This window comes from Morone saxatilis, unplaced genomic scaffold, assembly GCF_004916995.1.
Source record: "Morone saxatilis isolate NCDOM2014 unplaced genomic scaffold, NCSU_SB_2.0 Contig1, whole genome shotgun sequence".
NCBI lineage: Eukaryota > Metazoa > Chordata > Actinopteri > Moronidae > Morone > Morone saxatilis.
Genome location: NW_023339651.1, coordinates 1,678,328 through 1,701,304, shown reverse-complemented (window position 1 = coordinate 1,701,304; position 22,977 = coordinate 1,678,328). Strand labels below are relative to the sequence as shown.

At 39.9% G+C, this 22,977-nt stretch overlaps 1 protein-coding gene across 1 annotated transcript; it reads left to right on the top strand.

The window, feature by feature from the left end:
* The first annotated feature begins 20,139 nt into the window (after positions 1-20,139).
* On the top strand, positions 20,140-20,583 carry pde6gb (phosphodiesterase 6G, cGMP-specific, rod, gamma, paralog b). Its single transcript, XM_035667789.1, has 3 exons — positions 20,140-20,285; positions 20,371-20,411; positions 20,507-20,583. Exons 1-3 carry the CDS (start codon positions 20,140-20,142, stop codon positions 20,581-20,583), a joined length of 264 nt encoding a protein of 87 aa, XP_035523682.1.
* The last annotated feature ends 2,394 nt before the right edge of the window (positions 20,584-22,977 follow it).

Below are 22,977 nucleotides of genomic sequence, written 5' to 3'. Positions count from 1 at the left end.
TGGTGATGATGATACGTGTCCTGCTGCAGAAGAGCACCAGTCTGCAGTCTGTTGATACGCAGCCTGACCTGCACTTTTCTTAGAATTTTACTCTCTACTAAAGTGCAGCCTGTGTTTGCATATCAGTGTCAGCCACACACAACACGGCTGTAGTTCCTGCGGGACACGCTGCTGTTCGGTTGAAACTTGGGCGTTACGTGAGAGGAATAACAGCAGGCGCACAAATTCAATCATGTTCATCAACTCGTGCTAACAGATGTATCGATCCAGCCCCACTGACATCAGACAGCTGAATTCATCAAGGTCATCAGAGGAGAGGGAAATAATTGATCAGTTATCTGTTCCCTGCAGTGCCGAATCATCTTCAGCATCTCTGTGAGAGAGGGAAACACACTGCAGCGGGTTAGATTTCAGACATCCTCTCTGACTTCAGCACTGAAGGGGATTAATGCAGTGCAAGTGTTTATTTCTCTATTTGTTGTAGTGTATCCAGGTTCTCAGCATCAAACTGCCTCTCAGGGTGTCTGTTTACTCAGTGGAGTCCATCGTCTGTGTGTCATCTCAGTTATTAAAATGTCAGGTGTCAGCTCCCCGAGTCCAGGCCCATAACTCACAGCCTTTCAGAGGTAGACGCTGACTGACTGCACATACAGGAGCTGTCTGAGAACTGACAGCAGCAGATTGATTCCAGAAACTCACCTCAACCATCATCTCAATCATTTTTATCACAATTACCTGCAGTTACAACATCATTAGTTGCTGCAAGGTCTTATGTAATCTTCTGACATGGATCCATCTCACCTTACAAACACACACACACACACACACCTCACCTCCCCACGCTCATATTTCACGTGTCTTTATTGAACTGGCTCCGGCTCCGGCTGCTTGCTGCTGCGGTTACGAGGCTGGACTGTGATTTATAAGCGATCCAACTGCTGCGGCCTGATAACCTCCAAGTCTCCCGAGGAGGTGGTTCAGGGCCACATCCCGGCTCTATTTTAGACCCCGCTGTCACGTGTTTTTATCAGTCACTTTAGCATGATGGACAAAACGGTGAGAATTCTGTAAAAACGACACTGCTGCAGGCCAGATAAGACAAATGAGAAGATTAACGGAATATGCAACAATATATGCGTTGTCTTTTTCACCTTTTATGTCGGGTAGGAAGGATCTCTTCTTCTGTGATAATGTTGAGTTACAATTTATTCTACAGAGGGTTCCAGTAACAGGACGAATATATTATCTAAGATTGGTGAAAACAGCTCTTTTTGATTTAGAACTAGCTCCTCGTAATGCTCCTTACTGTTTGATTCAGCCATAACGCTGCAGTCTGTGTGATTCATGGTGGATGGTTTGATGACTGTCTCCTTGTTTTCTAGTGCAGTGGTTTTCAAACTGGGGTCCGGTGACCAACAGTGGTCCTTGAAGGGCATCCCCAGCAAAAGGAAGAATAGAATATTTGAACTTTTATCAAGTTTTTCTGGAAGGGAAGAAATATAGGTTTGGCCATTTTCACTGATTGTAATTCATAGTGACCCCAGAAGAGTATAATGTTGAAACTTGAAAATAAAAAATACTTCCTTAAGACAAAATCCTCTCAAATAGGGGGTCCTTCAAATTAAAAAGTTTATATAAGCGCATTGCACATCACACACACAGATGCACATCAGCTACAATCAGTGATTTCTTATTAATAACAAGAGCAAATTGTTAAAAATAAAGACAATAACAACTTGAGATATAGGCAACTTTTCAGGTAAGATTGTTGATTTCTTTGTCTGTAATCTCTCCACTCAGAAAGATTTCTGTGATTGTGTGTTGTTTTGTTTAAATTATCTCGTTCAGGGGATTCTTATTCAGTTAACTAGTAAAATAAGCTTAAAGATATCTGAAACTAGATTTATTTATTTAGATTTATGAATTAATATTCCATTTTTTTACCGTGATTGTACATTTTGCTATTTGAAGCGTTTTGGCTGTAGTTATTGTTTCCATTTTGAATCTTAAGCTGTAATTCTCCCTCCTTTTGTTCAGTGTATGTTCAGTCTGAATGACAACGGACAAAAACAAGACCCAAGTTGTAATAAACTCTAATTTTCCTTCAACCACCTGTTTGCTAAAATTACCCAAACGACTCTATATTAATATAACACAAAAATTAAAATATAGTGTTTGCTATTCGCCTCCTGAAGTATAAAAAGGTAGACAGAGAGGCACATGGAGGGAGATTGATGCGATTGATTACTTACAGGAGCAGTGCTGGTTGTCCTCCATCACCCTGCGGCCATATTGGATCTCTCTCTATGTGCTCTCACACAAACACAAACCCTCTTTCACCTAAGAAACAGAAAACATCTGTGAATTCTGCAGATTGAGTGAGACTGGTAAAAAGTCAGTTTACTGGAGCAGAGGGCTGTAGAGACTGTGCACAAGCACCTGATATCAAATATGTGAAAACATTTTTTAACACAATGTTTCCTTTTGTGGATTCATGATTAAAATATGTGATGGCATGCAACAAAGTCTGAAACCTGTGACATCTTTATACCTGGATAAGCCTCGGCTCGCCCGTTTGATATGTTTGTAGGAGGATGAGTGTCCAGGGGAATATGGACGGTATCACAGCTTCCTGGAACAGCAGCGTCAGGAGTGCGAGAGGCGTCTCGCTGTGAGCTAATTGGTGCTAGAAGCCAGCGCCTGCATCCTGCTGATAGCGGCGGTATCTGAGACGCCGGGCGGTTATGTCCAATTAGGCAGTAACACAAACACATAAACAGTGAACGATCGAGCATGGAAATAAACTGTAGTGAAGTACCTGGACAAAATGACAAGAGAAGAAGCTGTAATAGTCTTTGATATCCTTAAATGACACTCAGGTTGTCTCAATACGAGGACGTAATGTACAGTAAGAGAGGTTGTTTACACAGTTAGCTGGTTTCAGATGGCGAGACAAAATACACTGTCCACTGTGTGCAATAAAAAGGCAGATAACTAATTCAAATATCCTCCCCAGTGTTTGTTTTAATGCACGTGCAGTCTTCCAGTGGTGGAAGTACCTACGTCTTGCTTATGTACAGTATATAGTGCAGTAGAACACAGTAAAAATATCATATTACCGGTGCTGCATTCAAAATTCAAAATTTAGTATCATCAGTAAAATGTGACTACGTATAAGAAATAAAGCTGCTCATGATGAGAATATACATGCTTTATGTGTTCCCACCAAACACAAAGCGAATACTCAAGTGAGTAATGTCAATCTGTCTTACTACAGTGGTACGAGCCTAAAATAAACAGATTTTGCTGTGATTTAAAGTAAATTACTTGATGATTTCTGTCTTCATCCCTCTAAAACTAATAATCTTGTGGTGGTTGAACTGGACATAACTTGATGACATTTACAACCTGATGAAGGACTGCAAGTTAGTATCATTTTAAGGGGTCACAAGCCGAAAAGCTTGAGAACCACTGATTTAATGTATAACAATGCATCATATGTATGTCCTCTTAATCTTGATCTGTAAAACGTCAAATTTGTTGAATATTCCCTTCTTTTAGTTCTGTTTTGGCCTCCTGAGGGAAATATCTGTCTCTCTGCTATGTTTACCATCTAGTCGCTAACTTTGTCTGTTTGCTGTTTGGAGCTGAGCAGGTAGTGTGTGTGTGCAGGGTATTTCTCTAAACTTTTTCTCTACAAACAACTGCCTGCTGTTGCTGGAAAAGAAGTTTATGAGAGAAGTGAGACTGACCCAAAACAATAAAGTTGTGGGGCGTAAAAGCAATGAGGTCAAAGACATTAATGCTAGGGTACGTAATGTATTTCAGGAGGATTTGTTGTTATATTTGCCTCCCGACAGAAATGAATAAATGAAATAATGAATCTGTAGCAGTCACAGGCCTGTAATAAGCCAAGCCAATCATTGCAGATCGCACAGACAGAAAGTCAAACACAGAAACGACATAGAGAATGTGGTAAATTTTCAAAATAAAATACCACGAACGGACTCCAGGTCAAATTTGACGCTAGATCAACATTGTGGCACCAGGCCAGAAGTCAATCAGTCAGATCTGAAGTGGAGAAACACACCGTTCTGTATCATTTTTAAAGATCTAACCATCTCTTGTTAGTTTCTCCAGCGTCACATACCCTAGCTTTAAAACGCTCTGGAGAGTTGGGCTAAAGTTCTGAGTCACATCACACGTGATCATTTGATCCATTGTTAATATAAACTTATTTATTAGTGCAGCTTTAAAATGGAAATACTCAGATAAAGTGCAGCTTCCTCAAACCCCGTACTGAGAATCACTTGAGTAAATGTACCCTGTTATTTTCCATGACTTCATTATGCTTTGCCTGTTGTTTATCCCAGTAAGGCACTGACTGATAAACTGAGTCCAGCACAGTTGGCTGCCAAACCTGAACCCAGAGCTCTGGCACTTAACAGCCCAAGTCAAAGCACCTCTGTCTCTCCCAAATAACACCCACCCCCCCTCCGAACCCAAACCCTGCATGCCTCACTCCCACGCCTCAACAAACTGCAGCCATCGATGAGTTCAGATCAGGAGCCAAGATACACATTTACAGCCCGCAACTTTTCTGCCTCTCTGTGCCCATCTTACGGTGCACGTTATGTTAAAAACTATTTTATGATTCCAGAAAGTAAACTACGTCTGTTGTTCATTAACAGCTTTCCATCCTGCGACTACAGAGCTACAGAGCAGCGAGGGTGTTTAGTGACTGAGGTGTTAATATCCGGGGCCACTGATTGGTCAGTGTACTTACATGCTATTCATGCTATGCATTCAAAACCCCGGGTTACTCAACCACCGCAGACCTTCAGGTGACCTCGCTAACTAAAGAATGATTTACCAGCAGCTTGTCCTGAACTGTATACAGAGCAAACACAGAGCGGATTCACTGAACGGTTTGGTTGGAAGATTAGAGCCTCAATTCTCATAGCCAAGCTAAATTAGGCATTAATGTTTAGTTATGTTTACCTGCAAAATAACGCAACATCAAGGACAGCTTTATAGTGAAGCATTGAGGCGTTACAGCATAACAAAAGATGGATGTATGACTATTGCAACGCCACAGGCCCATGATTCCCATCCAGGGGTACTTGGACACAACCCAACAAAATATAGGTCTCGTGTTTATAGGCAAAAATATTACAGATTATATATTTAACTGTGTGAACATGCTGAAATTGAAACTGAATTGTCACTGCGTCACCAAACTTCCCGTAGTATGACTCAAATCACATGCAAATGTCCCACTTTCTGGTGAGACCAGAGGTTTGTGTCTGTTTGCAAACCCCTCAGTGAACAGATGGGAAACCACGGCTCTACATGTGTTTCTCAGTATGTGTAGTTTTACCTGGAACGGTTCCCTGTTTGCTTGTGCTTAATTAGACTCTTCCTCTGATGACTCCCTTGTTTGTCTCGTTACTGGACCGTCCTCTGAGGGAAAAGCCATTGTGGTGTTATGAAGGTCATTATAAGACTGTTTGAATATATCTTCACTGTGCGGTTTAAAAAGCAATAATTCACAGTTTATTCACATTAAACAAATACTACTAAATACCACTAAATCCTACACACTGATCCTTCAATAGACCGTTTTCACAGTGGCTATTTAGACATGAAATAGTTGGGTAAACACAGGTGTTACCAATGATACTAATTAAGGTTCAGTTCCATTTAGTGCAGTAGCAGCACCCTGAATCTGTTCGACCTGAATTTAATATATTATATATATATATAATATATTAGTAACACCTGTGTAACACCTACTATTTCATATAGCTGCTGTGAAAAAGGTCTATGGTTGTAGCAAAAAAACACAAGTAATGATGTAAATGGTGGCTCTGTGATGGCAATGTGACATTATGCACAATAACAGTTTTTCCTACTGCGACATGTCAAAAGGCCTATCACTGCAGAAATATACAGGGAATATCATTTTTCCTGTTTGGTTCAACCTTTTCTTTGTTTTCTAAGTAAACACCATCAGGTCTCCTGTTTCAGCCTCCTCACGCATACACAAACACGTTTCTGCCAATTCTGATGAGTTACCATTTGCGGTGTGTCATTGACTTGTCAATTTTTGGGGAGGTGGCACGGCTGCCGTCCGCCCTGGGTAAACGAACAGTGTGGTCTTTGTGCGCTCAGGACAAAGCTGGTGCTGTGAGTCAGCTGGGAGGACCTTGAGGAAGGACACCTGAGCACCAAAACACCTCCCCACTAGCTTTTTAACACAGGCCATCGGAGTTTGAGCTCATCCCTGCAGATCCACAAATAGAAAAGATACTCAGTTATCAGAGATGCCATTGTTGGGGCATTTCAGCACACAGAGCGGGTGTAGTCAAACAGAAAGACCTCATGGCCACTTTTCTCTGTTTTGAAGGACAGAAAGAAAGCTGTTTGACTGTTGACACAGCTGCAGCTAGAAATGGGGACCACTACTGTATTCGAGGTACATTACATGATAACAAAAAGCTCTGCACAACCAATCGTACCTTTTGCCTCTGATTGGATATCACTGTTAGCACATACCACTGTTGTTGGCATTGATGCATTTCTAAAATACCCTTTTTTTTGTTTGGTTGCATTCCTGGAAAATCTTTCCCATATATCGTGGGACAGTGTTGAATGTGCAACAAGTTGTTAGAAACACTGCCAGGCCTTTTGTGCACACAGGGTTTCACTGGGATTATCAGTGATGAAGCTAATCCCTCTCATGCAGGATGCCTGCAGCCAGAGCAAAGCTGTGTGTTGTTTATTTCAGGGGGAGCTTTTTTTAAAGGACCAGTGTGAAGCTGCAGATTGCAACCAACTGAATATTGCTCAACTTCCAAGCATGTGGGAGAAACTACGCTGGTCCTCCGATGATGTATTGTTAGTGCAGAACATTTCTCCTGCTTTATATGTTTTTATTTTACTGTCAATTTAAAGGACCAGTGTGTAGGATTTAGTGGCATCTTATTGTGAGATTGCAACCAACTTAAACTCCTTGCCTCAACCAAGAGTGTAGGAAATCCAGAGCCAGTAACTGGTTTGTCTGTTCTGGGATACTGTAGAAACACAGTGGACTATACTATTTATATTATAATTTTCCATTTCAGTCAGTAGGTCCTCCTAAATTTTACACACTGGACCTTTAATATCAAGATTCCTGCATACCAAATTACTTGGCAAAAAATCCAGTAGGGGTTGAAGCATTTCACTCAAAACCATATTGGTGTACCTCATGGTGCAGCTGGATGAAAAGTCAGGGGATCACCAAAGTCTGTAGGTTTCACCGTCTAGGTATCATAAACATCTGTACCGAATTTCATGGCAATCCATCTGGTAGTTGTTGAGATATTTCAGACACTTAGTGTGGCAAAAAAAAAATACCCTTGGAACAGTAAAATTATGGAATGTACCTTTATTTATGACACAATGCTACTATACACACAGTATACTATAAAGGTATATTTATACATACAACATTATCATTGTGCCAAATTCCATGGAGTAAACTAATGTTGATATGGTGAACTCATCTTTTCGACCGGTCCAAGAATTCCCCTAGAACCCGTGGGAGTCCTCAGGCTGTACTTTGGGAACAACCAGGTCATGTGAAATGTTTCAAAAGTATCAAACTCCATCAGAAATAGCCTTCCCTCCCTCAAGCTGCTTTTCTTTAAGTATTTGTGCCTGATTTAGTCTATCTTAGTCTGCAAAAAGGGCCCCTCAGGAAATGCCTGCCGGAGGTAAAGCAGGGCTCCAGGATTTCCAAGGGAAAAGGTGTTGAGAGAAACCTAATCCAGCAGCGGGGCTGTGGGGGGACTGTTTGTGAGGAAAGTCGAGTGCCAGCCTTGGAGAAAACTGACCCCTCAGCCTCCTCAGTGCTCACATACCTGACATACTTAAGAGATTCTTTGAGCTGACCTAGACAAGCCGATACCAAACGCTGCCCAATCATCTAACCATGACCTAAATTCAATCACTCTGTAAATTAAATATATGTCGTATTGTTGCCTCTGAATGTGTTAATCCCTGTAGGACTGTATGTTAAAGGTGTCAGTCATCACAAACCCACAGAGAATTACCCCCTGACTCTCCTGCAGTTCCCCTCAGCTGTATGGAGCGATTAGGCATCTTTAGGCACATTGTTTCGGTTTCATTGCCGGGTTCTTATCAACCTAATTGCTGCCTGCTGCTGTTTTTAGGGCAAAAGCTCAGATAAATTCACTGTACACTTCTCCAGCAATTGCAGACAAAGGCCTGTTGACATGACAAAGTTAGCATCTAGCACCTAAAGAATTTGATATTTTTCTCAGGAGTTGGTGACAGAAATAAGAGTGAATGTTGGACTTATGTTCATCACATGGACACGAATGAATGCTAAAATTCCTCTGTGTCTGCTGGATGTGTAAAAAGCCAACTGAATGCTAACATGTTCAACTTTATAAGGTGTCAATGTGCTTACAGCTTGTTGCCAGGACCAAGTGGCCAAAAAAACTGTAAATTAATTCAGATTTAAATACAAATGTACTTAAAAACTGCACCAATACATAGTTCTAAATTAAAAATGGACCAAATTATTACATATAATGTGACAGGGGTACTTGTAGTGACGAACCTACAAAGAAATATGACCTCATTCTGCAGTCTCAGCTCCTCAGTGTGTTTTGGCATCTTTTAGCTCATTGTTTTGGTTTTACACAAACTTAGGTGCATTTCGGGTGAAATATGAATCATTGGGCATGCCTCACGATAACAAAAACCTCTGTGGAATGGAAACTATTATGATAAAACCATTATCATAATGCTGAATCACTGAGGCTATAAATAAAACTCATGTTTGTGTTCAGACCGTCTGTGTACACAGCTACCTTCTGTTGTCTGCTTATTGCTCTTCAGTGATTATTTGTGATCCAGCAGCCTTTTAAGTGTAGTTGGCTTTATGTGTTTGAATAAAGGTCTGCCTTTCTATGAAGCGTGACTGTGACTGAGGCAGAACCTCTCCTTGGAATAGAGTCACATTGTGATCGGGGGCCTCTGGTGAGATAACATGCCCCACCACACACCTGGTATCTCCTGCCAGGCCGAGCAGCTGCTGTGTTTCCACGCTATGTTACCATGGATGTCGCTTGCAAACACTGAGGTCTGTGGGGACCTCAGACTTCTCTTCCACATACTAAACACACACACACTCCTCACGCATCGGTGAGTGGGTCAAATAGTTAAGAAATTGGCAGGGTACGGTACAAAATCATTGAACCACAATCACACAAAGAAAAACTACATCAAAAGAGGGTTTACTTTCACTCATGAGCATAAAGGAGCTGTTTCACCCACCAAATCTGCTTTACTATGGCTTTAATGCTCTTTCAGTGCAGGGAATCTCAAAGAAATATTCCCTGCAAGGTACTTTCACTGACCTTAATTTTAAGCCTTTAATAATAGTTTCTTCTTACATTACGTAAGCCATTGTAAATATGACTCCAGCTTTAATACAGGTGTATAGGAAACATATCAGCTTCCTCTGCCAGAGGTGGCTCTAGGTCACAAGTCTTTGCTAGTCAAGTCCAAGTTCTAAGCTTTGTGCTTTAAGCTTTAAACAACTCATTATGTACTCTTCACTTCAGAGTAACAGTGAGTGTCAGAAATTTATATGAATAATGAAGGATTTTTAAACAATGTACATTCTGCTGTCAAATGATGGCATTGCTTTGTGTGTTATTCCTGAGTTACAATTACCGTACAGGCATTTGTTATTTCATTTGTCAAGCTGGATGTTTTTCATGTTCCCAGTGCTTTTCATTTAGACTTTGTTTGTGAATTACCAACTACATGTAATTGATACGTGCTGTGATTAGTATAGGAAATATGATGATGGAGTTCAGACACTGGTGGTGGTGATGAAGAGAATAAAGCTCTGGATGTGATGAAGAGTGGACTTCTGATGAGCTCGACCTGGACACTGGATATGATGAACTGGAAGTGAATGGGGGTGGAGGAGGGTCGCAACGACGTCGCACTGAAATGACGACTGAAAGCAGCAGCGAGAACTGAAGAAGTAAACTCCCATAGCTGATCAGAAAGGAGAGTGAGAATTGTGAATGAATGAGGCATAATGATTTAAATGTGATAATCCGAGGCATCATCTGTGCCTGTGTGTCTGCTGCTCGGCTAAACGCACCTTTTGCCTTGCTTGTGCATCATGATTGGCTGCTATAGGACAATAAAGAGTGAACCTTTTTTTAATATATTTTTTTTGTTTCTGAGAAGTCGTTGTTGGAATCTGTTTGGAAAAGGGCAGGTTCTTTAAAAAAATACCAGCAGGAGTCTATCAGTGGAGACCTTCAACCAGTCAGATCAACAAACCACATTCGTCTGTCGGGAGAAGAATGAAGACATGTTTATCATCAAAAAAAGCCTTCAGTGTTGTTCTTTGCTTTTCTTTAAATAAAGAAATACTCTCCAGTTCTGATGTAACTGATGCTAGCAGGAGCTACACTAGCCTCTTTAGCAGCTGCCATTGTCGTCACTTCTCAAACACATTGTCACCACACCCGTGACAGCAGTTCCTCGAAAGTTTGGATTCTGGCATGATTGTGTGATTTCGTGAGTCGGCCTTGCAGGGTTAGGCTTGGATAGGACATGAAGTCATTAATTGATACGGCTAAAGTCCAAGTTATTGAGTCATTGGTGTTCAAGTCAAAGCCAAGTTGCAAATCTTGATTTTGTTAAGTCTCAAGTCCTCAGATTCTTGACTTGAGTCTGATTCAAGTCCAAGTCATATGACTCTTTGTCTGATCTTAACTCCAGTCATGGCGGCATCAACAGAGTCAAAAGCGTGGCAAATGACTAGTGACATTAAATGGAGAATATTCTCTTTACTGCTGCTAATGGAACTAATTATAACTCAGAGGAAGAAATACAATAATTGATAAACATGAGGATAATAATATGTAACATAGGGCTTTTGATTTGATTTCCTTTTGGGAGAAACTGTAAACACGCAATAAATAGGCCCTCATTGATCTGTGCAGCTCGGTCTCAGAAACTGATGACACGGCCCTGACAAGGCACACGCAGTCTCTCAGCTGCAAACAATCTACTTCAGTGCAATTAGCTGAGCGGTTAAGTGGTGCATGACAACAGTACAATATAAACATGAGTCTGAGTTACGGTGACTTCTTCCGACTCCTAACAGAAACACAATCAAATAATATATTCTTTATTAAAATTATATTTAATCATATATATTATCATATCTTTCATTTGTATGAGCTTTATTGAAAAATTACAACCCAACAATTGCATCTTTACATGGTCATACAGATGAAATAGCGACACCTGCTGGACACAGACTGGAAGTGCAGTCTCTCCTTTTGGGATCCGCCCATAAAACATTCTACGCTTCCCATTGGTTCAACTTCAAAAAGAGCGCAATTTGATTGGTCGAATTATTTTCTGTCGGCCAATCAGCGGTTTTGTTTACAACCTCACACAGAGGTCATAGTTGAGGGTAATGTGAAGTGACGCAACTCGCTTGTAAGAGAGGTGAGGCAGGTGAGGCAGGTGAGGAGGGGGAAACTCAATGAAACATACAGTTTGAAGAAGATGAACCGCACGGGGACATAACGCAGCTTCGTGTCCGGTCCGAGGATGCTGAGTCTCGGTGTAAATGTGGGCAAGTCGTCGCTGTCTTTACGGAAGGTTGGTGGCTAAGCTAACGGTACTGTAGTAAGCATTCAGGAGATTAAATGTTAAATATGATTCATTAAAATGATGTTAAAGTAACGAGAGGCTCAGATAGACACTGAGGCACTGAGCTGTATGTAACTGACCTCAGCCTTTGTTCTATTTATAGCTGCTGTGTGAAGTGCCATACAGTTTCCCCTGATCACATTACTTTAAAGTCTTTTCCCCTCAAACATTTTATATCAGACCTGTCTCACTCCCTTTACACACATTTCTTATATTTCACAGACTTCCAAAGTCTTTGTTTAACCTTAATGTTTTCACATTAGAAACAGTCACAATGTACATTTTGGAAACTATATTTTACACGTTGCATTATGTATAATAGTCATTTAGGAAATGTTGAAAGTGCTTAAAATTGGCGCTGGATTTGACTTTAAAGGTTGTATGAACCTTGTTAGAAACACGTTAACTCTGAAAGATTCAAGCTTTATCGACGTGCACAGAAAACAAGCTGTCCTCTCTAACAACCACCAATAAAAGAAAATCCTTACAGGTTTTAAAACCAAGGTTAGAGCAGAAGAACACAACGGCTGTGGTCAGAGTTGAACTATGATTTATTCATGTAACATGTGATATGTGCTGTTTTCCAGCTGTGCATCCTCTCCCTGCTCGACCTGAGACGTCCGGTCCATCATTGGAGGGGAGCTGCACACAGCGGCGCCGTTCGCGGCCTCTCCACTGGACCAGATGCTCCTGCTCCTTCCTCTGAGTGCACTGAACCACCAGACCAGGGTCCNNGGGTCCGCCCAGGGCCCCCCCCCCGCCCGCTCCCACCCACTGCTGCATGAGCGGCTGTCATAACTGTGTGTGGATCGAACACGCCGAGCAGCTGCTGGCGTACTACCACGACGGAGGCGACCGGGCGCTCGCCGCTATTGAGGAGAACGTCCTCGACGAGAACCTTAAAACCTACCTAAAGATGGAGATCAGGCTCCTGAAAAAGACGTGACTGATTTCTTTCTTTCTGACACTGATTTCACCTCCGCGTTTCCCTTCCTCCTCCTGTGGGACGCACAGACAGACACACACTACCAGCTCAGCAGGTGAAAAACAAAGGCAGCTGTTGCCTTTAGGACTCACCTTTCTGTGGATGACACCGCGGTCACGTAGCAGATTTGTTATTGGCTCATAAACAACCGGGTCTCTAGAATTTGTCCAACAGTTTCAGAGGCTGCAAGTTTCCTGAATCTCATCGACTCTCCGGTTAGCAGACAGTGTCTTCTTCTTCCTCACCCTTTGTATTCCTTCAGGTTCTCTCCTGTCCTGTGAGAGAAACGTCGTCAACATGCCCCTCGTTATTCACACATGGGTTCAATCAGACAATTTTCTCAGACTTTGCACGGAGGGAGCTGGCACGCAAAGGTCCGTTAATGTTCCGACTGATTCCTCTGGGCAATGTCCAGAAAAATGTCCCCCGTCCTGCCTGAGGGACAAATTCTGCTGTAGCTGATGATTCCAGTTTATTGCATTTTGTATCAGGTGATAGCTTTGTCCATCATTTCTTTCAGTTATACTAACATTGTAGTCACCAAAGTCATTTCTGAGACTTTATTTGGAGGTAAAACCTGAATTGTTGGTAATAGTCGTTATGTTTGCACTGGAAACAGTTTGTCTTCCAAATAAGTGTCTTGACCTGTCAGACTTCTGTGTTGTGATGTCTGGTACGCACAATAAACAAAGTCACAATGTACATTGACGGGAAACATTACAGAAATCAGAGCTAGGTCATTTGAAACGAAGGCTGCATGATATAGTAAAAAATAAAAACATATTGTGATTCTTTTGATAGATTTTATTGTTGTGAGATGATTCATGATTAGTGGGATTGATCACTTTTGCATCACAGTTTCTTTCTGACTGAAAAACCTTTTAACCTCCTGATGTGACATTCAAAAGTGTTCACATCTACAGTACTTCATTATAATGCTGTTTGTCACACATTTGAACTTTTATCTAATGATTGCAGCTTCTGTGATCTGCATATTACACTTTTGGTAATATTTTGATGAACTGTGCAGCCCCATTTAAAACTGTAATTGTTCTTTCAGTAACTTGAAACGTTACCAACAACCTGTTCCACTCAAGGAAAGCTGATTGGTAGTGTGTAAGGGGCTTGAAGTGATGGGTTTGTGAAAGTGTGTGTGATTGCAAAAGGAAATGACTTCAGGCCACGTCAGAAAATCTTCACTCTGATTCTGTCATTCACTGATTCACTGATGTTTTGGTCATGAAGCTCATTTGCACATTTGTTTGTTTGAAGTTTGAAAAGTGTTAAAAGTATTTTTATGTGTTCACTGATCATTTGCTTCTTTATATTTAAATAATGTATTTGAAACATATTTTTAAGGTTTTTTTGTTAAATAAATGTTCTTCAATAACATGAACAAACTGTTTTACTCTGCATCATTTCAGTACAAGGAGGGGCCACTAGGGAGTGCCAGATAGACACAAAACGGTGTGTCTGACCTCATGAGGATAACATATTTTGGTTGATCCTCTTAATTTGTTCATTTGATCGTCGCAGGGGGTTTCTCCAACATGCTCATCTTGCTGATTTTCAGTGCAGTCAGACTGTATTTACTATAGAAATAAACACTTGAATGAAAACAAAATCTTTGAGTATATTTGCATTTAATAGAGCAAGGTTTTAACCTAATAATTGTACTAACATAAGTAATATATGCAAACATGTTCAATATTGACTGTAAATAAATGGAAATAGTGTAATTTTAAATGTATACAAATCTAATGTTCAGTTAATCTAAATGAGGTTTGTAATGACTGCAGGAGGCTCCTGGCAGACAGATGTAATGACCTGATGGGTCCTGTCAGAAAGGAGCAGAACATGTTCAGTTGTTGGAATGATATCTTTCAGTCAGCCGAGGTGAATCCAGCCTGGTGTCTGTACATCTCACAGGGCCACTTTCTGAGGTGACCCTGATCTCCCTGACTGAGTCAGCACTAGTCTTGTAATGGTGATGCACTTTAAGTCCTGATTACACTGGTGCCAGTTGGGCAGCTCCTGCCTGCAGTTATTCTTTGATCTGGGTTATGCAGAGGATTACGAACCGATCAGATACAGAACGCTGCACCCAGTGAGTGACGCCATGGAAAAAACTGGAAACAGATTAGCGCCGATGCCACCGCTGCATTGTGTCACTTGCCAGTGTGAAATATTCTCCCAACATGCATCTGATCACGGGTCAAACACGTGGTCAGCTCAGTTCAACAGGTTACTGAGGTGATTTAAGTTTTGAAATATTACTTATATACAGGACATGTCTATAGTTGTTATTACGCCATGTCAGTTAATTCATTTATTTAATTATAGACAATGTAATCAGCTTCAGTGATGTGGATTGATGTTCTCATCAGCAGCCTATCCAATAATCAGCTGGTTAAAAAATATAAGTTCATTTGCTGCATTACAAGTGGGCCAGTACTCACAGGTACTGAGTTCACAGCACATCTGGTTTTTGTCCACATGAGTACCCTTACTTCTTATTGCGTAACTCCTGGTGAGTCCAGGTACGCACCCCTAAACACCCATGTAAAGCTTGATCCTGCCGCCGTATTCTGCCTCTGATTGGCCAGTTTTTGTTACCTTTGTTGGTTTCAGTATGAGGAGTGTGATGGAGTAGAGTCGGGTGGCAAAAAAGTAATGCTCGTGTAACTGTGTAAATACTTAGCTAGCTAAATGCTGAGAAATGCCAAAAAGTACAAAAGTTAGTGGTTTGGGTCGTGCTCAATCAGGGTACTGTCACCTTTTTTAGTCCAATTCAGGCAGGTGAGTTAACTTAGGTTGAAAAATCTGTTTTTATTTATTTTTGTTGTAAAACCAACTGAGTTAAGTTAACTGAACTTGAGAAAACGTGTTTAATTAGATATTAATTTGAGCCAACAAATGTTCAGTCATACAGACAAACATTGCAAACAAATATGATTCATCACTTCTTCATTCCACACAAATATAAATAATGCTGCTGTAGACTTTGTTCCAGCACTGGAGCACAGACAATATGTGACTGTAACTGCAAGTATAAGCAGGCACTGTATAGAGACTGAATTAAATGCTAACATTCATCATGGTTCACAGTGTTTTCATTATTGTGAAACAACCACAACTTAAATCTTAAAGTGTATTAGTGACACACAGCTCCATATGTTTTCCATATGTTAACAGTCTCAATGGAGTTTTAACTCTCGAACGATGCCAAGCTATCTGCTAATAAAGACATGATCATGTGTTTAGAAACTTAATTTAATGTGGTCTCAATAAAAATAGGAAATTTTAAGTTTAATTAACTTGAAATAAATAAACCTTTAAATTTATGTTAAGTTAATGAGAAAAGATTAGTTGATTTCACTTAATTCCTGTATGAATTTACAGTTATATTACAAATATAGATCAGATTTGAAACCTTCGCCTATCATATGAGAGTGTTCACTCATTAATAGTGTGCAAAGAGCCGGGCACGTGCACCCTCCTGCTGAGAGCTTAGGGGTCATCAGGAGCATCTGGACGGACACGCCCTGAGGCCAATGATGACAAACAATGAGCCCCTCCCACTGCACATGTCCTAAACAAAAGAAAAGACTGGAACAAATCCATTTTATTTTAGTTATCTGTTAACTAGCCATTATAATGAGTTATTCACAGTGAGATGCACTTAAATGTCTTAAATATCTGTACAAAATCACACATATTAAAATACAACATGATACACAAAAACAAACTCTGCACAGAACGGACTGACAACAATAAATAAGACACATTTTTGAGCAGAGGGAGATTGTAAGGCTCAACTTTTAAGCCAACAGGGACGAGGAGTCCTTGAAGTGCTCAGAATTCAGTGACAACTGAGTGAACTGATAATCGAAAGCACAAAGAAAAGAAAACGGACCTTGTGGTGAGATTGTTTCATCATCTCAGTTTGTGTCGCATGATGAAACGATCAGTTCAACTGTTGAGGATCTGATTTAGGGAAGACTTTCTGTTTTAGGTGTTGGCAAAAAAGGGGAATTACTGTTAAAACATTTCTTCTAGGTCTTGTAAAATGCAACTTTTTTGTGTAAATCCTGCCTCACAGACTGGAGGTGTGGAGTTTGAAAGCTGTGGGCATTTGCCAGTCAAATAGGGACTAATGAGAGAATCTTTCAAGTTGCATTATGGGAATTGAAGGATCCACAGATTTTGGAGTTTCTTTGTTTTTGAAGAGGTTTGACTCATTCAAAGTCAGGATATCATTTTAAATGTGTTTTTTAAAAGCTGTCTCTTGTAAGTATCCCAGCTTTATGGAAGTAAACCATTCCAGCGTCTCTTTAAGGCAAAAGGACGCTGTGGGTACGTCCACCTGAATTACCCAAGAAGAAGTCCTGATTAGCAGTGTGGTGATTGATTTCATGTGGGTGTTGGATTATTGCTCTGAATGGAGGCCACTCTCACTGCAGGGAATTACCCTGAAACGTACATTAAGATAATCTAAGAGACTTCTGCAGGATGGAGGATTGGAGGGTTTTGCCTGCAGCAGATGGTGAGACGATTGCATAACAAAGAAGGAGTGGGCTGCCAGGACTTTCAGGAAGCTTCCTGCTGCATCCATAATCTGCATCATCATATTCCAGGATTGCACATCCTATTGTTTCAAATCAACAATTTGATTAGTTTGCTCAGTGCTTTCTTGAATTTTCTGGAGACAAACGTTAAAGTCTGACTATTTCATGTTTTAGATATCTTAAACAATAAGAATCAAATCAAATCAAATCAAAAACAATAGGAATAAACAAATAAGATCCAAAATAATCAGTTTGCATCTTGTTTTTCTTTCTTTTCTTGCATTGTCTGAAGCACTTTGAGCATGAAATGTGCCTTTGTTTCATCACAAATGCAGAAAGTAAAAGAATTAGTTTAAAATCACAAATTTTCATCCAGAATCTGCACAAAATGTTTAAAAACTGACATTAATCTCAGTTGATTGACAAACCTGAACCACATTACGACCCGTCTCACATCACTGTGACATTACTAAAATGGAGTTTGGACATGTACATGTGTACGTCATGCATATGAACTGTTGACATTAGAGCAGGGAGGTGGCGCGTTGGTAATCTTCTGCAGGGGCTCAGCATATAAGAGGGGCCCTAAGCCCCGACTGGCCCTCACAGCAAGCCTAGCATAGAACTCTACTCATCTGCTAGACAGACCAGTGCTGCGCTCACACCGACTCGTCTGGCTGTTCTTCACCCAAGCAGCCGGTGAGTAGACGCACCGCTACATCACCACCACCGCAGACATTACTGAGATATGTGGGATTTAACATAGTGGTAGTAAACAATGTGAAAGATGGGGGTGATTGATGTTATTCTGGAGCTGCATGGAAGTCAGTGGATGTTATTTATTTGAGCTGAAGTGATCTGACCTGAACCGAAAAGGTGGAAACTTTTTAAATTGAGACAACAATAGATGGTGCTTCCATTTTAAGCTCTCTCAAAAAAGAGATTTAGGTCTCAGGAGAACAATTTGTTTTACAGTTTCTTTGTTTAGTTGATCATAATGTGACGTGAATGTCAAGTTGCTGTCTTGTGTTGCAGATAATAAAGATAATAAAGATACAAAGCAACACTTTGAGGAAACAAGGAATCAATTATTTAACAAAAGTAGACCTACACCTGTTTGGCTCTAGCTCAGACTGCTGTGCACATATGCTTTGCTGGTGTTGTACTTCTTTGACAATATATGAAGTTTTTAAAACTCTCATAAACTGAATAAATTGTATTTAGAGGTTCTTGTTTAGTTTGTTTATGAGGCGTGTTTGTTGTCCTTTGATTGATGGATCAGCTGTGCTGTAGATTTTCTGTTTGGTAAAATAGTAAGTGTGCAGCTTACTGAATGAACAGAGCTGGGTATTGTTTGAAATGTTAAATTCTAATTAGTTAACCTTAATTAAAAAAAACATGAAAACCAATTGCCTAAAGTTGAATAGGTATTGTATGCTGGGCTAACAAAGGCTTATGTAGTGTAGTACACTTGAGTTTAAGTAATGTTAAGTAAAGTAAAAAAAAACATGTACAGAGTACTTGATCATTTACTTTAGATGTACTTAGGTGGACTTGTTACTTAGTATAGACTGCTCAGAAATACTATTTTAGATAATTAAATAATTTCAACTAAAATATTCTGTGTACACTGTAAAACCAGATAAGTTCATTTAACAAAAACATTTGTTGAGACTGATTACGTCAAAATGTTTAAGTAACAGAAACTAAACTTGGTTAAAAGAAGATTCTTAAAGATTTTAAGTGACACAAACTTAGTTTTTTTAGTTCCTGATTCATAACTTTTTATTAGGTATTCAAAGTACAAACAAAAATTACAAAATTAAAATTATTCTCACTTACAATGACTAAAGCTACTTAATCAAGAATATTTTTTTAACTAAAACATTTAGTTGTGTGTGTATGTTTTGTGTGTGTGTGTATGCTGATAGTGTACATATCGTAAGAGTTTGGGAACTGATACTTTTATTTTCCCTTGGTAATATCTATATTGCTATCAAGTAATCGTTAATGCTGTAAGTTGTTTTTTCGATATGCAGACTCTTAATTCTTAAACTTTAAAGATATTTTATGAGTTAATAAGTTGTTGAAGTAGCACCATCTTTAAACAGATACAATAGTTATTGGATTTCTGGATAAAGCAACCCTTTTTAAAATACATTTACACTCCTCATGTCAACACTTTTATGGTTCTATTTTGAAATAAAACTACACAGTATCTATTACATAAACAAAGTTTACCCTGCAGTCCTATGACCACATTAATGGTTTAGGACTATCATTGTCATCAGGACGCGGTGAGCGGATTGATCATTTAGACCCTCAGTGCACGCTCAGCATATCTGCCGTGTTGTCCTTGCTCTAACGAGATTACATGTGGACGGCCGGCTTGAAACAGAGAGTGGAGGGGGAGTACTTATTAACTTGAGCTAGGGATTATGGGAAAATTGGGTCATCCCCACAGAACATGCTGCAAGGTAGCCCATCTCAGACATTCAATCGCTGGGAAATATATGAGTGTAAATCCCGCCTGGTCTTGTTATCAATAAGAGGATTAAGGACTGTAATGTCAGATAGAGGTGACAGAGGCTGCAGGCTGACTGTTACATGAAATGAATGGTTAAATAAAGTGTCTTAGGTTGTATGCTTCTGCAAACAAAGGGACTAAACTTCTAAAAGTGGCTCATTCCCTTGTTTTCGTTGAATTTCCTGACTTTTTGTTTTCTTCTTTCTAAAAAGATATCATCACGACGACTACACGTTAGAGAGGTGTCTCTTAAGCCAGCAGCCTGAACACAGGTACCACAACTGTTCAAAATGAATCTTGATGCTCCGAAAGCTGAGATCAAATCGGCCACCCGCGTCAGTGGCGGCCCCGCTACCCCTCGCAAGGGACCACCGAAGTTCAAGCAGAGGCAGACCCGTCAGTTCAAGAGCAAGCCTCCGAAGAAGGGAATCCAGGGGTATGCCTTGAATGATGCACATGTTTTCCTTTAGAGGTTTAAAAATAGTGGAAAGATTTGGTTTGTAATTTCTTTTTCTTTGCAGCTTTGGTGATGACATCCCTGGAATGGAGGGCTTAGGCACAGGTGAGCTCACTGTAGGTTTTAAAATGTGCTTCACATCAGTTTCTGTGATCCGCACCCTGAAAAACCTCATATCTCTGTCGTTTTTTTCTGTGCAGACATCACCGTCATTTGCCCATGGGAGGCCTTCAATCACCTGGAGCTGCACGAGCTGGCCCAATACGGCATCATCTGAGCCTTCCTGCATCTCCCTGCAATCCTCTGAGGATTACAGGCAACATCCATGCACTTCAAACCATCTGCCTCAGGCTCCATCTCCTAGCTTTAAATTGAACTATTCCAAACAAACTACCATAATGACCTGTAACAAACACAAAAAATGGAAAAAGAGAAAAACAATCTACAAAAAAAAATCACTTTTCTGTCCTCTTTCTCCAGATTCTTCTTCTGATTCTGCAGTTCACACACATCTGCTCATGTTTAGGATCTTTTGATTTGAGTCTCACTAGACCTGCACTGTTTCTTTCTTCTCTCTTGCTGTCCTACTCTTTTTCTCTCCTCTCCTCTTCTTTTTCTGTTCTTCTCACGGACAAAACCTGAAACTTACGCAAGCAAGGAAGCCTCAAATTGAGTTCTAAGTGTCAAACCCATGAAGCGGGTGGGTTCCCACTTCATGCGCTTCGACGCCTCTTTCGCCACCTCAGAGGCTTGTCCATCAACGCCGAACATACAAAATACAAAACCTGAATTCTGTAGAGACTGGACACCAACTTGCCATTGCTGAGCTTAACCTTTCAGTGGGATAACGTTAATCATCAGATAGCCCTCTTTTCCCTCTGTTTCGACCGACCTTTAATAATATTTTCTACTATTTTCATCACAATTTGTGGAAGTCTGATGCATGTGGGGAGGTGTTGTCGGGAAATAAATCGTTTAAAACCAACGCAGCAGGGAATAAATGTCCAGGGAACCAGAATTCCTTCCTTGCAGCATACCAGTGTGTGATTTGGCAGGGCAGTAGTGTGTTTAGTTCATCATTTGCCCACAGTGACAACTCATCTTAGCTGAAGAGGCACAGCATCTCTGTTAACATTAGTTTCACATCTCCTGTTATTTGTATATCTCCCTTGTATAATATTAATGTATATGGAAATATGTATTTTATGTTTGCATGTTTATTTCTCATACTTTCACACAACCTGTGTGTTTATATTTGTGTTTTTAAGCTCAATATTTTAGCTCTTTTTTGTTGTTATCTTGTAGATTAGGACATTCAGGACCATCATCTCATCTTCATCGTCATTCTGTTCATGTTGAGACAGTGAAGTAATGCCCTCCGCCACTTCTACCAGTCTGTTTCACACATGAAATCAATGCATGCACAACTCTAGTTGCATCTAGCCTGTACTGTATTTGATGTACTCCTGACTTTGAAAACATTGTTCTAATCAACAAGGTGATAACAAACAAGCTGACAACTTTTCCCTGATGATAAAGCTGGTGATGGAAGAGTTGATTTTTCTTCAAATGATGTTTACAGTGATTGCCCTGTAGTGGTGAGGGGTGGCAGAGGGATGAGTGGGATGGATGTTTCAGTACACGCCCAGATCTGAAGAGATGTGTAATGGACCTCTCTACAGGATGAGGGAAAAAATAAAACATAAAAAGAGGAAAATACAAACGGAGATGTCTTTATTCTCAGCAAAGCCACCGTTCCTTGGAGTATGAGATTGTAGTTGGATATTGATCAGTTACATTACATTACATTTACACACATGCATGCATACATATATTCATACATATACATATATTGGCTTTGATAACTGGTGCTTTCATACAGTATTTAATCAAAAATAGGGTCTCTAACAAGAACAATATGATTTGTAATGTGGAAAAACAGATATTTAGATATTTATAGTTAATTAGACTGGGGGTCTAGGGTTGTCCAGTTTGCCTCAGTTCTGCTCTGCATATAGAATATTATTACAACATCATTTAGTGGTTGCTGTGCAGTGTGTTCTGCATTGTAGTTGTGGTACAGTCTGTACAATATGCAGGCTTGGGGAGTAACAGATTACATGTAACTAAGGATACAAAAAAGTAGGTGTAATCAAATAACACTGACATTTAATAAAAAATAGGATTATTTTGCAGGATTACAATTTTAATTAAATAAAATTTCAATTTTAGCGTCAGTTGTTTTTTAAAAAAAACTTGTTGATTCTAAAATATTTCCATTTTACTTTCATTTTCATTTCCTTTTCTAAGGTTACACTGTTCTGTTGTCTTGCATCAATACTTCTTATTGATATTTATTTTCTTTGTATTTATTTGCATACTGCGTTTAGTGTTGTGGTAATCCAAAAGTAACGGAAAGGAATCAAGTTATGTTATTTTAATGTTGTTTCTTACAGGTAATTAGTAACTGTATCGGATTACATTTTTAAAGTAACCCTCCCAACTCTGACACCAACATACTACGATGGAGTATTAGGGCCATACTAAGAGAATTTATTTATTTATTTAGGAAATTACGAGATAAAGTCGTAATATTACGAGAATAAAGTCATAATATTAGGTCTACGAGAATGAAGTCGTAACATTACGAGAATAAAGTCATAATATTAGG

Excerpts from the sequence above, each read along its gene's own strand:
- pde6gb (XM_035667789.1), top strand. The coding sequence starts at position 20,140 with ATGAATCTTGATGCTCCGAAAGCTGAGATCAAATCGGCCACCCGCGTC. Across the intron at positions 20,286-20,370 it reads CCGAAGAAGGGAATCCAGGG|CTTTGGTGATGACATCCCTG; the intron begins GTATGCCTTGAA and ends TTTTCTTTGCAG. Across the intron at positions 20,412-20,506 it reads AATGGAGGGCTTAGGCACAG|ACATCACCGTCATTTGCCCA; the intron begins GTGAGCTCACTG and ends TTTTCTGTGCAG.